This window comes from Martes martes (genome assembly GCF_963455335.1).
Source record: "Martes martes genome assembly, chromosome: 11".
In the NCBI taxonomy this organism is placed as follows: domain Eukaryota; kingdom Metazoa; phylum Chordata; class Mammalia; order Carnivora; family Mustelidae; genus Martes; species Martes martes.
The window spans coordinates 34,248,837-34,265,240 of record NC_137899.1 but is presented as its reverse complement, the minus strand read 5'-3'; the positions used below and the strand labels follow the sequence as shown (position 1 = coordinate 34,265,240).

General features: G+C 38.8%; 1 protein-coding gene across 5 annotated transcripts in view; it reads right to left on the bottom strand.

The window, feature by feature from the left end:
* Positions 1–16,404, bottom strand: part of ADAM22 (ADAM metallopeptidase domain 22) — a gene marked incomplete at its 5' end in the record, with an annotated part of 227,572 nt that overhangs the window by 38,860 nt on the left and 172,308 nt on the right. For all 5 annotated transcript variants that reach the window (XM_080818828.1, XM_080818829.1, XM_080818830.1 and 2 more), the window contains 7 exons: positions 3,397–3,516; positions 5,682–5,787; positions 8,060–8,123; positions 8,347–8,397; positions 11,137–11,217; positions 15,457–15,549; positions 15,787–15,858. In XM_080818828.1, coding sequence (XP_080674954.1) covers positions 3,397–3,516; positions 5,682–5,787; positions 8,060–8,123; positions 8,347–8,397; positions 11,137–11,217; positions 15,457–15,549; positions 15,787–15,858 — 587 coding nt within the window. The remainder of the gene's footprint in view (positions 1–3,396; positions 3,517–5,681; positions 5,788–8,059; positions 8,124–8,346; positions 8,398–11,136; positions 11,218–15,456; positions 15,550–15,786; positions 15,859–16,404) is intronic.

Sequence of the window (16,404 nt, the reverse complement as noted above, 5' to 3'; positions counted from 1 at the left end):
GTGTGGAGCTTACTTGGTATTCTCTCTCTTCCTCTCCCTCTGCTTCTTCCCCATGTTTGAATGCACATGCTCTTTCTCTCTCTCTCTCTCACTAAAAAACACCAAGTTAAACTAAACTAAAAAGTGGGCAATAATACTTTCTCTATTTTTCTATTTATTATCTAATAAAAACCAAGAGCATAACTGTTTCAACCTCTAAATGGAGAAAGCAATTGAATCTTTTAATCTAATTCTTTTTTTTTTTAAAGATTTTGTTTATTTATTTATTTGTCAGAGAGAGAGACAGACAGGGAGAGCGCACAAGCAGGCAGAGTGGCAGGCAGATGTGGAGAGAGAAGCAGGCTCCCTGCTGAGCAAGGAGCCCCATATGCAGGACTTGATCCCAGGACTCTGGGATAATGATCTGAGCCCAAGGCAGCGGCTTAACCGACTGAGCCACCCAGGTGTTCCTTTTGATCTAATTCTTTCAGAGATATTGCTATATTTTAGGATTTAAACATTATTATAAAAAAGGCCTGAACTGAAATAGCTTTATCATTTTGCCTTGGCTATCATGCACAAGTCAAGTAAGCCATTATTACTAGTATTTGGTTTGAGAAGTAGGTAGGTTTCAAGATTTCAAACATGTTTCAAAGAAGGATGGGAACTGGTTTGTGTTTACATTTCCCAAAAAGATTGCTAATTCGAAAATTATATTTGAGAATAGTTATATGGTTAACTTCACTATTCAATACAGCAAGCCTAACTACTATATAGGAACAAATAAAACAGAACACAGCTAAAATGTAAAACCGTAATTTAGTCAAATGGTGCCATGTCAATGCCAGTACATAAATCTCCATTCTTTCTATTTCTTTATTTTTAACAAAATGACACATGCATATATTTCAAAGAGTCAAACAGATAAATCTTTTTTTTAAAATGCAATAAAGTGGTTTAGTGCCCTCTCCTCCACCATATATCCCTCCCTGTAGGAAACCACTTTTTACTTTTAACTGATTCTTTTGTTATTTATAAATTCTTTAATTAAGAATTTGTGTTACGGGGTGCCTGGGTGGCTCACTGGGTTAAAGCCTCTGCCTTCAGCTCAGGTCATGGTCCCAGGGTCCTGGGATCGAGCCCCACATCGGGCTCTCTGCTCAGCGGGGAGCCTGCTTTCCCCCCTCTCTCCCTGCCTGCCTCTCTGCCTACTTGTGATCTCTGTCTGTCAAATAAATAAATAAAATCTTAAAAAAAAAAAAAAAGAATTTGTGTTACTATTTTTTATTTTTCCATTTCGGATACTACCAACTGACTTCCCTCAATGAAATTTGAAAATTTGTATCTTTCTCCTATCCTCCCGTCATAAATTTTGTTTAATCAATATTCAAATCAATAATAAAAATGCACACTATTAGGACTATGTCAATGTTACTCAGTTCTGTGATACCGCATGCCATAATTAAACCTTTTCTTTTCGTGTACAACTTCTCGTGTTCCCTCAGATTAGCAAGTCTCTTGTTTGTTGTCTTCTTGCCTACTTTTCTAAGAATTTGTCACTAATGCAAAACTAATCAAACTCAGCTGATCCCCAAATCCCCAAGATGTATCTGAGCACCAGTTCTTCTTCCTGCAGAAATGTCTCCTGGAGTTTCTATCTGGAGTGTACCCTGTTCCTGTCTGACCTGGCTGTCCGCTGTACCTTGTGCGGAACTGTAGTGACTGGGGTTTCCCCACACCGTTCACTGGCGAGTGCCCTGACTCTTCACGGTGGGTATCTTGTTTCCTATGTGCCCAGCCTTTCCCTTTGTTAGCTTACGCTTTCATTTGAGTGGAGCACAATTTCTAATAGCTTCCTGAGAAAGGGTATAGGGGAGTACCTTTGCAGGGAAATCTGCATATCTAAAAGTGTGTCCATTTTCTCCCTTTACACTTGATTGATAGTTCACCTGGGTACGGAACTTAGTTCAGAAATCATGTTCTCCATTGTCTGCTGGCTCCCAGGGCTCCGACTGATAGATCCCAAGCCTGATGCTTTTTTCCCCTCCTCTCTGAAAACATTTGGGCTTCTTTTCTTTGTCCTAAGGTTCTGAAGTTGCATAATATGTTTAGATGTGCCTCTGAGTTCACTCATTGAACCTGCACACGGTGAGCCTGTCAATGTGGACACTCAAGTCCATCCTTTGTAGACAATCTAAGTCACTCATTGACGATTTCTTCCCACTCTTTTTCCCTGTTTATCCTTTCTATTCCAGTTTGGTGAGGTTTTCTCTACATTTCACTCCTTTCCTGCCTTTGCTCTACTTTCTGGGAGATAATTTCAACTACTGGGTTTACTCTCTACCTCCGTATTTTTAATTCCAACAGCATTTGTTTCTATGAATGTTCTTCATCTGTTTTAAAAAAATAGCACTCTATTCTTGTTTCATGATAGAAGTATCTTATCTCTCATAAATATCGACAGGTGCCTTTTCTTCTGGTTGTTTTTATCTTTTTGTGTATGTGTGTGTATGCACGTATGTTATGTGTGTTAGAGCCTTTCTTCACATGTCTGATAAAGTGCTCATATTTGAGTTGAGAAATGAGATAAAGGATAGGAAATTTTAGGGCTTTCTGGCTGAACATCGATGAGGCTGGTCCACTTGCACACACCCTGACATCAATTTTGCCAGCTGTCCTTCAGTTTGGAAACCGGTTTGATTATCTGTAGAATGTAAAGCTCAAATCTTCCACGGGAGGGTGAGGGATCCCCAGTTTAGATGAGTCAGGAAGTAATCTGTTGGCAGACTTTCAACCATCTTCTTTATTTTAGCCCTTCTCTGTCCCTGAATCCTTTACTCTGTCTTCCAGAAGTAGCTGATGCTGCCAATTTTTTAGCCTTTGGGGAAATGACTTTATATACCAGGATAGCTCTCCATCTTCCCCATTACTGATTTAGGAATTCAGCTCTCTTAATTTGACAATCATTTGCCGCACATCCATTCGTTCTCCACACTCCCGAACTTTGTTTCTGTTTTCTCCTCTCCCTTTCTCCACCCCCCTGTGAATACACGAATTCTAAAAAAGAACCAGGAAGTGTCATTTTAGTGGGGTTTCAGAAGAGAGTAAAAGAAGATACGTATATTTAATCTACTGTCTTAACCAGGAGTTCTGACTCGTTTTCCTTAGTGGAATGAGATGCAAACTAAACCTTACAAGATATTCCTGACCCATTAAACATAACTCTAACAACCACAGTCAACTAATTCTTATCTTCTTTTCAGCCCTTTAGTGTCAGGATTTACTTGGTCTCCCCTACAGACTAGATTCTGTTTCCGCTTGCTAACACACATGGAACTGAAAAAAACAAAGTAACCCTATGCAGGACTCCTCAAAGGAACTTGACCAACGTTCTCATAGAATGGGGGAGAGGATTACCTGCAGTTTAACGTCTTTCCCTGCTGCACAACCAAAGTAGATGTGATTTCACCATCAAGTTCGCCAAGCCTGGGGATATTACCAATGTTGGTGCACAAAAGGTAACCACAAAGCACATCCCTGTGTTAAAAGATACCAATTATTTACTTTTTTCCCCAAAGAGAGAACAAACCATGTATAGTTAGGACAATAATCTTATCTCATTTTAGTGTTTGTTTTTCATCAACTGTATTTTATTTACTCAAATTATAAGCTAAATAAGCCCAAATTAGTTTGCCTCCTGCTTTAAAAAGTGTCTTCTCTTAAGCTGTTATCCATGTACCAAAATCCCAAATTGTTCTTTAGCTTTTCCTTTACTGTCCATTAGTTCAAGTATTTCTCTAAAGGAAATTATCCACCAAAACGACTTCTTTTAGATCAGAATCTCCTTCCCTAGAACAGACCACTGGATATGCTAAAACTTTTTTTTTTTTTAATATTTGACAAGTGAATAAATGACCTTTGGATGGGTACTCTTTTGGAAGACAGCTCTTTCTTCAACCTGTTGTCCCAGAATTAAAGAATCTTATATATATAATAGATACTCAGTCACAAAGACTCATGATCCCTTTTTCAATATATTCCACTATTCCCCCAACTACCACATACAATTCTAATTTAACATATAAAATATTTCCAGTGGTATTAAATACTGCACTATATCTAGCACATTTTTAATTACTAATATACATAATAAATAAACACATACACTAATAAATATCTTATCAAGAATGATTAGTGGGCTAGCAAGATTATATAAGAAAATACTAAGCTTAAGATAAAGAGAAAAATTAGAACTTCTATCATCAACATAGAAAAATATATCAATTCATCCTTAAAAGTAATTTTAAAGGTTATATCATTTTGTTGTATCTATCACAAACAAAAATGCTTTCTTAACACAGAAGAGATATTCAACATTTTTATAAGTATCACTTATGTGCATGGAAATTACTAAGTCCTTTAGGATACAAAAGGAAAAAAGACACGGTCAAGGAAATTTTCTCAGATGAGAAGAGAAACTGCACACATACACAACTATAAAACAGGGCGGGGAGGGAACAAGGGCCACAATAATAGTACAAAAGACGGTGGGAATTCGGAGAAGAGGAAAATGATTTATTCCTAGAGTAAATCCAGAAACAATTTATACAGTGTTGTCCACGTGGACGGTGATTGGTGATGGAGTGAGGATGAAGGGTGCTTTGGGAGGAATGAGCAGCACAAGCAGTGGGATGGAGATCGGAGAGTACAAGGCATGAGTGAGGAATGACAAGGTTTGCTAGAATTTGGAAGAATAAGAAGAAAACAAAAAAATGAAGGTTGAGGACAAACTGAGGAGGATGTAAAGGGTCAAACTAAAGTTCCATTTTGTCCATTAAACAAGACAGTAGGACATGCCACAGAGTGTTCAGGGAGAGTTCTGAAATCAGACTGCCACATTCCACTTCTGCTTCTACTGCACCTAGCTAGATGACCTTGGTCAAATGAATTAACTGTGCCTCAGTTTTTCCTCCATAAAATGAGAACTGCCATAAAGACTAAATAACATAGCTTATGTAAACTGTAAGACAGTGTGTACTCAGTAAATGTTGGGCATTACTCTTACGATTAGGTACGTGGGACCAGTGAAATTTGGATGAAGAACTAAAAGTCAAAACAATTCAGATGAATATTCTGAGGGCAGCATGCTAGAGACTCCTGGCTTAAGATACTCTTAAGAGGTCCTTGTAACAGTTGAAGAACTAACATAGGTCTTAACTGTGGCAGTGCAATAGGAAAGGAAATGAAGAGATCAATTAAGACAAGTGGCCGTGATTTGGTGTCTGGACAATGTGTCAGAGGGACGGTGGAGTCAAGGACCATTGCAAGGCTTCTAAACTGAAGGGCAGTGAGATATTAGGACCTTCGACAAAAACGGTGGTTTAGTAAAGTCAGAGCCAGTTAATGGAGTATATATTCTCCCAGCTTTAATTTCTGTTGCTCTTGAAATGCAAGCAGATGCCTTCTAGGTGAGAAAGTCCTGAGGCAGCTGCAAGGGTGACCTGGGCCTTAGGGGAGAGGTCAGCATCCGTGTTAAGATTCAGGACTCTTCTGCAAGGTGGAGCTGGAATGCTGGGAAAAGAGGAGCGAAGCAGGCAGCAGAAGGCTCTGTGGGTGCTGAGAATAGGAATGTCCTGGGGGATCAGAAAGTGAAATTTGCGATTAACGAAGGGATAAACTCTGTGCAAACTTCTTGGTCTCACCGTTTGTTGCATTGTATCCACGTGTCTTTGTCTTTCCCACAGTTACCCTTCTCCGTCCCCTCGATATTCAGTTTCTCATAGCAGTATTTGTCCGATGCCATCACCTCTGAAGCAGAACAGAGTTTTCTATCAGTGAGGGATTTAACATGTGAGCTGCTCAAAATGTTTGCAGTAAGGGAAAAGAAGCCCTTTACGGACTCTTCGTCATGACAATGGTGCCAATCCCAAAAACTGTACCCATGGTTCTCAAGAGTTGTCCTTTACCACAAATACCCACGACTCAGCTACATTCCTCACGACTGCTCACTGGAAATCTGGAAAACAGATCTATGTCGATCTGGGATGGGATTGAGGTCCCAAGAACAACAATCCTCAGAATGTGGCCAATAAGGAGGGGAAGATGCTACCAAATTGTTCCCAGAATAAATACTCCACATTTTAATCTCCGTGCCAAATGTAAGGTACAAATTTCTTACTTGGCAACTTCTATTAATCATAATGACAAGTTTATTAAAATAACTACACACTGTGATTAAAGATTCAAGAAACAGTAGTATAATTTCTCATCTTGTTTACTAATTCTTAACAACTATTAAAGAACAATTTAATTTTATTCTGTCTTTAGACAAACTTGAATTCATGCTAAAGCTAAGATAGTCAAATAACATTTTAAGCTACATCAGCATCTTTGTCAGGACTTTGTTTTGACCCTTGCCAAGGCTGGTTGATGGAACTGTCCAGGAGTTAGAGCAAAATGACTTCTGCAAATTAATCAAAAGACAACTGTTTGTGTATATTTTAAAAAAATAATCATGTTAAAAAAATAATAAGGTTTTTGTTTCCTACTTCTTGCTGTAAGCAACAGTTTTTCTCAAGTGGGGGAAACAAAACTGTATCTCTTTGTTCAAAGTACAAATCTGTATTTCCGTATTCTCCCCCATTCTCCAATTACTCAGAAAAGGACATACATTTGCCCTCTCAGAAAGAATGTAGCCACGATTTGTGACAATTAAAGATTATCTTTATAGCTTACTTCCTAATACAAACCGTATTCTGAAAGAGTTCAAAGCAAAAATTGCTTCCAAAAAAATATATGGCACAATATTTAAATACGCATTTAAACAGAGATATAATTTAAATAATGTTTTTTTAAATAATGTTTTAGATATAAATATTATATATTTCCCTCCAAATGTCTGACAAGCTTTGAAAGCAATAACATTAAAATTTTCTTCTGATGTGCACAGCTACCTCAGCAGAAGGTCCCCTGTAATTAGGAAAATCAGCTAGACTTCAAGAGAGAGAGTTGAAGAAGGAAAAGCATCTCTAGATAAGCTGCTACAGCAAGAGGCCAAGGACGCTCTTTCCAGGGTCCACACCCATCCCATATGGCTGTATAGGTTTTGCTTAAGGACATTCAGCTAAGAGAAGTGTAAGTGGATCTGAAATCCGGGTTTGCTCTATTCTCCAGGCTGCACATGCTTCATTTGCTGGGCAGCAAAGGCACTTTCTTTCTTGTGCAAAGTTATAACCAACTAGCCAAGTGTCTTCACAAAGGAGGTGCTTTTCTCTACTTCCACAATAGTGCCTCTACTCCGTTTGTTTCCCGGAACTGATAGTCTCTCATGGTTTGTCTCCCTCTCTGATGTCTCTCCCTTTAGTTTTCCCTCCCTTCCCCATATGGTCCTCCAGGCTTTCTTAAGTTCCACTTAGGAGTGAAATCATATGATAATTGTCTTTCTCTGCTTGACTTCTTTCACTTAGCATAATACCTTCCAGTCCCATCTATGTCGATGCAAATCGTGGGTATTCATCCTTTCTGATGGCTGATTAATAGTCCATTGTATGTATGGACCACATCTTTATCCATTTGTCTCTTGAAGGACAGCTCGGCTCCTTCCACAGTTTGGTTGTGGACATTGCTGTTATGAACAGTGGGGTGCATGTGCCCCTTGTTTTCACTACGTCAGTATCTTTGGGGTAAATACCCAGTAGTGCAATTGCTGGGCTGCAGGGCAGCTCTACTTTTTAACATCTTGCGGAACCTCCATACTGTTTTCCAGGGTGGAGGGATGGGGCAGCCGGGTAATAGGGACTGAGAAGGGCACGTGTCATAATGAGCACTGGGTGTTATACGCAACCCATAAATCATTGAACACTACATCAAAAATTAATAATGTATTATACAGTAGCTAACTGAACATAATAATAAAAGAAATTACATATAAAAATATATTTTTTAAAGTGCCCCTACTAAGACCTTCAGTGTCTTTGAGAATCCCCCCAGTCATCAAGTGGTTGAAAATTTACTTCCATCTCAGATGTCCTTTGACCTGATATCATACTTTGAAAAGGATCAAGCCACGCTATTTACTTACTTTGCCCCCAGATGTATTTGCATTGCCTATCCCTGGTTTTACATCTTCCTCCAAAGCAAATCCCCTAAAATGGAAAAGCAAACCTATTAACGATGCAATGTCTGCTTTGTTGGATCACTGAAAAAAAGAAAATATGACTGGGAGAACTAGTAGATGAGCATTATAAACCTTTTATCTTCAGAACTGATTACAAATCATTTAAACTGGTTTTCCTATTTTGGTAAGATTTCAGTATTTCTTTCACGCTGGCACACATGAAAGGTTTAGGTAAAGATGAAGTAACCTACCTGAATACCATCACATGAATATCCATCCATTTTATGAATATTTGGGGCACACTAGGAAATGAAAACAGAACTATGAACCAAGTGCACAGCAAAATATCCAGCTGAGCTAATCCCTGTAACGTTTTCTTTCTTTTGAAAATAAAAGTCTGATAGTATGGCTAAGTCTCTTAAAACATCTGAAAATAAAAACAAAAGAGATCAAGAGGAAGCAAAAGGAAACACAACAACTGGTGCACTTTCCCCTAAAAATATGGATCTATCAGAGGCAAAAAGTTGATCACCCATTAGCAAATAAAAAGAATGGACAGCTATGACTCAGCCAACCCTAACATTTCAGAGCATCTTGCTTTATAAAGATACACTGTTCTTCGGAGCAAGAAAAACAAGAGCACAAAACAAAAGCAAGGAGGATGCCAACATAAATGGAGAAATAACCAGTCTCCTCTTTTTTACCATGAGAAGCACCACGGCCCTTACTCTTAAAATGCCTCTTGAGCAGAAGTCCACCTTGGGCACATTAGAAAAAAAACACGCTTTATAGCTCTGCTTTTCCCTTGTAGCAACTGCAGAAAATTGCAAAGCATTCTTAATAAACAGTATTTTAAAATTTACTATACATTGTTTTATTTTTATAATAATTATATACTCACTTGAGAAAAGTAAGGAAATGTAAAAAAAGAAAAAAAAGAAAGAAAGACAAAGTTTCTCATGTTCCCACCACCCAGGACAATATTTTTTTATATTTTGGTATATTTTTTCTCCACATTTTTCTTTAAATTTGATTTTTAAAGTATGGGTATATGATCAAGTTACAGACAACATTTTATATCCTGCTTCTTCCTTTTACTTTTTCATCACTTGAATTTTTCAGGTCATAACAGGCTTGTTTGTAGGTATCATCCTTAAGAGCTATAATATCCTGCATTGAGCTAACAAACCATGTAACCAATGTACTACAATACTCACTTACAACTATCTCCAGTTTATGCTATTACAACTAATTCAACAAGAGCATCTTTGTACATCAGCTCTGGATTTTGGATTCTGTTTTAAAACTCCTGCTTATGGTATAATCACATTCCAAAGAAGTCGCTCTAATATACTTTCCCTCCAGGAACACAAGGCAATCATTCACCATATCCTCATCATCACTAAGTGTTAGCTTAGAAAAACAATGCTAATTAGACAGTAAGAAAAGAAAATACTTTCACATGAAAGATCTCTAGTCTCTTAGGATGACTACCTTTAAAGCAAAACATTCTCATGATTAATGCAGGTATACCACTACTGACTCCCTCTTCTCTAGAGGAAAACCATGTAGGCTGTCCTTGCTTTGCATAGTTCCAATATACATGAATTTCAGATGCCACAGTTTTGTGAAATGACATCAGTACCCCAACAACACAGTTGCAATTTCAGTTACCACAGTGTATTAACTGTGAGTAATGGCACACAGCACACACTTTGCGACTAGCCCTTCAGTCCATGATTCTAGGCATCTAACAGTCGCTAATCATGGTCAGTGACCCATCTTGTCACTTCGTGCAAAGTCCGCCAGTGACTGGTCACTGTCTGTGTTCATTTAGTCCATGCACCAACAACAAAGGTGTAGGTGTGTTGCCTCTCTCTGTCTCTGGGTAATAGCATGTGACATTTTATAAAACTGGATAATCATAAGAGGGAATTGGCCAGTAAAGATAAAAATGCAGAAAAGAAATGAAAAATGATGACCCTATAAGTGAAATTCAAATCAAATGTAAATTGAGTCTCAGCAAAAAAATCACTGACTGGGCATGTTGATACTGCTATTTGGCAAAAAAAAAAAACCCTCACATTCACACTGTCACATCTCTTGGAGATATTTCACGACATTGAAAATGCAAAGGATAAAATGTTGAAAGCTGATCCAAACTTAGAAGGGAGTCAATTCAATACAGCATAGAGAAGATGCTTACTACGGATCTGGAGGTTTGTGGCCAGAAGGCATGTACAGCCCCAACTACTCCTGATGAGGATTTTACAAAGAAAAAAAACTTGTAATTCTCAATGTTTCTGTTTTTAGTATGCGAAATAAATCTGTTCATTTTTTCATTTCCCTATTCGCTTAAAACCAAGAGTCGGATTAGTTCTAATAGGCTGACAATGTTTTTTAAAGAGCACAGAACAATTATAATTTTTCGCATTGATTATCAAGATGCCCTTACATGATTTCACCTTGCACAGTCATTGTTATGGCCTTGCACTACCCTGCAGACTGAGGACTGCCTGTGTATATAATGACCACGGGAAATCTGTGAGCCCTCACCAAAGTTTATCAGCTTCCCCATCTTCTCCATTCCCAACCACATGACATTAAATTCAAGAGCAGTTATTAAAGGGTGAGGTGATGCAGTTGTTCTCAGAAAAACAAGGGTCAAGACATAAGAACAGACTCTGCCTCAGAACTCAGGGCTCTGTGGGTCTCTCTGCTTTGATTGGCTCCTGTTTCCACCAACCGGAGAGAAAATAGGACAAAAAGCAATGCCTCCCACTCTCTACTCAAAACAAAAACAAAATAGTTAAGGCACGCACGCAGTCTGAGATTAATTGAACACTGAGATAAAATGATGCTGCACCTCTGCTCAAACTTTTGATTACTGAAACTGAAATCCCTGAGAATAAAGAGAGAATGAGAACTGATGTGAAAAAGACATGACATCTTGTCCCTTTACGTTTTGCCTGGGGGGCCAGTACAATATAGCTACCCCTGCTCTTTCCCGTCAGGTTTAGAGTAACGATTCTGTAAATTACCTGGCTTGAATTTCCTGAGCACGTTTCACGAATATCACAATCGTTTACTGCTTCTCGGCACACGGTCCCCATGGGCTGAAACTAAAATGAACAAAAATCGATGTGCAAAACTGCCAAAGAAAAAAAATCTCTTGTGGTATCATCTCAAAAAAAGCAAAATGACTATTTTTGGATAGGAATATTGCAAGTAATTTTAAGATGGTAGTCTCTGAAAACCACATGACTGAAGGAAATGTTCATTTAATCGTGTATGAAATTATCTGCGTAGTCATCACACATGTCTACTAAAATAGGATCGGTCTGGATGATCCATCTCCCCAGAAGGACAAGTCTTTCCAAGTTCTAGTAACTCTTCCTCCCAAAAAAGGTTTTGGATTTTCACTTTACTCTTCATTCATACTGGCACATTCATCGCTTTACTCTCTTTTATCTCAACTGCCAAGAGTCTGAACGTTACATTCTAGGCTGAATTGCAAAAGTTAGATTTTCTGGAAAAGCAATTTCCTCCCATACTGTCCTTTATCTCCTGCTTCATTTTTATACAGATCTAAGGCATGGTCTTTTATTCTTGTCTAATGTTTCTATTATTTGTACCTGCACATAGGAGGGGTTTTTCTCTTTTCCTTTTTCTCTTGCCTAATTTCAACCACCTCAAATATTCCTTGTAAGTGTAGGAGTTACAAATGAATTTTTTAAAAAAGATTTTATCTATTTATTTGACGACAGAGATCACAAGTAGGCAGAGAGGCAGGCAGCAAGAGAGGGGGAAGCAGGCTCCCCACTGAGCAGAGAACCCAATGCGGGGCTCGATCCCAGGACCCTGAGATCATGACCTGAGCCCAAGGCAGAGGCCCAATCCACTGAGCCACCCAGGCGCCCCTATAAATAAAATTTTAAGCTCACTAAATTTACAAATTGCAAGGGTATTCATTACCAAAAAAAAACAAACAGATACACAAAGTCATCATCTTCCCCACTCTCCTCTTCAATCCCATTCTCTTTCCCTCCCTAAAATGCTAATAATATCAGGGGCTGGAAACTTCCACACTTTTGTGTCTGCTCATATAAACACACACATTATTCAGAACCTCCTCTCTCCCACCAACTTTCTTCTTCCCTTCCTTGCTCAAAACCCTCCAGGCACCTGAGTTTCCCATCATTCCAAGAACATGAACGGCATAATGCCAACTCCAATAGGGGTTTCAAGAGATTTTTTTTAGGAGATCCGAACAAAATTTGTGTTCATTCATTCGTCAAGTATTTATTAGGCACTTAAAATGTGCGGGGCACTGGGGCGCCTGGGTAGCTCAGTGGGTTAAAGCCTCTGCCTTCGGCTCAGGTCATGATCCCAGGGTCCTGGGATCGAGCCCCGCATCGGGCTCTCTGCTCGGCAGGGAGCCTGCTTCCTCCTCTCTCTCTGCCTGCCTCTCTGCCTACTTGTGATCTCTGTCTGTCAAATAAATAAATAAAATCTTTAAAAAAAAAAAATGTGCTGGGCACTTTCTGGCTACTGGGGACTCCACGGAGAACAAAACGCAAGAATCCTGCTTGCAAGGAACTCACATTTTAGTGGAGTAAATAGACCACGAAAATAAGGAAATAAATTTAAATTCATATACTCTGGTTCTCTTCCTTCCAACTTCTTGGAATTGGGGTAAACCATAATTTTAAAAAGTCTGAGGCAGAAATATAAGCAGATTTAAGATGAAGTTTATATGAGAGTGTAAATGTTCAAGAAGTGCCAAGAAACTTCTAAAAAAAAAAAAGCATAGTGAAGGATAACTTGCTCTCAGTGCTGGGATACAGCAGGAGATAAACTGACCCAAATCCCTGCCCTCTTGGAACTCACATATTAATGAGTGAACAAAAATATAATAAGTCAATGGGCAGTGTTTTATAGCAGGGATTGGCAAATTATGACTTGAGGGCAAAAAGTGGATGGCCACCTGTGTTTATAAATAAAGTTTTATTATAACACAGGTAGGCTCATTTGTTTATGCATTTTTGATTGCTGCTTTCAAAGGCCGAGTTCCTTAACTAAGAGACCTCATGACCCACAAAGCCTAAACTATTTACTGTCTCACCTTTTACTCAAAATGTTTGCTAACTCTGACTTATAGATACTTTAAGCATAAATACACATCGAAAAATAGATACATGGGCTTTCTCAGCATATTTTTCTTTTCTTTTCTTTTCTTTTTTAAGATTTTATTTATTTGACAGAGAGAGAGAGATCACAAGTAGAGAGGCAGGCCAAGAGAGAGGGGGAAGCAGGCTCCCCACTGAGCAGAGAGCCCCATGCGGGGCTCAATCCCAGGACTCTGAGACCATGACCTGAGCCGAAGGCAAAGGCTTAACCCACTGAGCCACCCAGGCGCGCCTCTCAGCATATTTTTCTATTCCCCCTCCTTCATTTCACTACCCTGCCTCTGGTTCCTCCAGGAGTTTAGGATGGGGGCAAGAACTGGGGGTACAGGAGAGAGAAAGTGGTAAAAACCTCTTACTTGACTGGAATTGCTGCAGCTAACTTTGTGAGATAGTTAAAATCATGACATTTTCTTGCCTATATCATAATTCTATTTTCGTGTACTTGTTTCCTGAAATGTTCATATCACAAAAAGCCTAATTCTATCTATCAAAATGAAAGTGGCATTTTATAAGCGGGCAGACCTAAAAACATCGAAGATTAAAAATAAATGATTGGGGATCCTTCGGATGCAGGTAGAGAGGCTGAGAGACTAAACAGATGATGCAAATGAAGTCTTAAAATGTCTGCTGTGTATTCTATTTAATCCTCCTTTTTAATTTTTTTAAAAAGCTTTCATTTATTTATTTGACAGAGCCATCACAAGTAGGCAGAGAAAGGGGAGGAAGCAGGCTCGATCCCAGGACCCTGAGATCGTGACCTGAGCTGAAGGCAGAGGCTTAACCCACTTGTGCCACCCAGGTGCACCTAACCCTTCTTTTTTAGAGAGTGCTTTCAGAGATCTCTGCCAGTGCCTTGCTTGTCTTAAAAAGCTGCCAGAGACACAGCAGTAAAGTAGAAACAACGGAGACTGCTGCCAGAAGATCTGGGATGACATGTCACATCTATTCCTTAATAGCTGAACAAGCATATGGAGGTTATGTCACTTCCTTGAGACCAGGATTGCTCAGTTGGAAAAAGGGTAATAATGCCTATCCCAAATGTGTGGTTGTGAGCATTATCCATGACAGTCGTCTCAATCAGCAGGGATTTTGCTCCTGAGGGGACACTGGGCAATGTCTGGAAATATTTTTGGTTGTCACAACTGGGAGGGGTGGTGCTTATATCTAGTGGGTAGAAGTCAGGGATTTGCTAAATAACTTATAATACACAAGACACACCCTCAAAACAAAACAAGCATCCAGCCAAAAATACCAACACTGCCAGGACTGAGAAAACCAGATACATGATGATATAAATCAGAAGTGCTCAGCACAATCTCTGGCACTCAGTAGATATTTACTATGATAGATTCATATCCCACTCTCCCTTAACTCATTAGACTAAAGATAGTCAATCAGCAAATAATCAATAAGAGAGTGTTGTGCATATTTATTTATTCATTCAACAAATATTTACTAAGAACTTGTACCAATTAGTGGGTAATTCACAGGCACTGACTCCCTGAAATGTACATATGGAGATGGATCCTACACCTCACAGCAGCTAATGTAGAACCTTGTGCCAGATTTTATATGAGAAGAGAAAAAAGAAATTGATTTCTTTGAAAAAGGTAAGCCTCAAATAACTTTTAGTCATGATGTTAAGGCTTAAATATTTGGGGACAGGTATGGGATGCTATTGGGAGGATGAAAACCATGTGCCTAAAGATGCATTCTAAAACCTCATGCATGGTAATACATGTAACATGTTATCAAGTCTAAAAGTATAGCTTCTACTCCTTCAGCAACTAATGCAAGAAAATACACCAAGAAGAGCAGCAAGAAAGGAAGAATCTGTTGAATATCCACTTGGCTTTAAAAGAAATGTGCATGATCCTCAGGTAAGCGGTAATGAGAAGACGAGCTGGGGAAACGAACCAGGTTCAGGACCCAGCTCTCTGACTTACTTGGTACAAGACCCTGGGCAACCATTTACCCAGTGCTCACCTTAGTGTTCTCAACTGTCAGGGATAAAAAAAAGTAATGAGACTTCACAAGATTTTGTGAGCAGCCTGTGAAGCACCTGGCAACTTAATCACTTAATATGTTAGGCACTACTATTGTGATTACAGCATATTTGCCTAGCCTTACCGAGTTAATCAAATATGTAGTCATTACTCAACATTTATTTACCTTGCACTTTTTACAACAAAGACCATCACTGCATTGAGAGTCCTGAGTCAAGGTGCATTTCTTACAACACTCTGCTCCTTCAAGGACACACTCCTAAGGAATAGAAATATTTTCAAAACGTCAGAAAATGGTGTCATTTTCTAAGAGTACTAGGATATATTTTTTAAATAAATGTATAATCCCCCAATAATAATCTTTCTTCCATATATCCTATGAAATTTCCAGACATAACAACAGTTCTGTATGTTTCAGTGAGTAGACCTGGAATGACCTTGAATAACCTAAAAAAAAAACAAACAAAAAAAAACATCAAAACACCCAGAGACTTACTGCCGGGGTCCCACAGTCACACTCCTCTCCGGTTTCAATGAAGCCATTGCCACACTCAGGAGGATCCAGAAGCTGTGAGATGAAACCAAAAAGGGAACTAAAATATGCATAAATCAAGATCAAAGACCATATGAAAAACCATGAACACCACAACTATACATCTGATATACCTGTCAGTCATTTCCAAGTATATTTTTCTTTTTCTAAACTTAAAGGTGTAACTTTAGAACTTCAGAACTGGGAACTTGAGAACAAAAGTGTGTACTTTTCTTTCCATTTCAGATTTAAATATATTTACATATGTAATATGCATATGGATTCCAGTAAATGCCACTGAAATAAAAGATGATCTAGCCATTGACTGAACCCAAGCCAAACTGACTCGGAATTTCATTTCAAGCAGGAAGCAAGGGATTTGGAGACAAAAAGTGTGGGTTCAAATCTTGGCTCAGGTATTTAGCTTGGGCAAAAGGCTTGTCATCTCAGAGCCTAAGTGCTTTAATATTTAAAGCAAAAATAATAATAATATTAGCTGCCCATCTACATCACAAACTGCTGTGAGGCTCAAGTTCAATCATCTGTGAAAGTTCTTTAACAACTATATAGCTTGTGAGATAG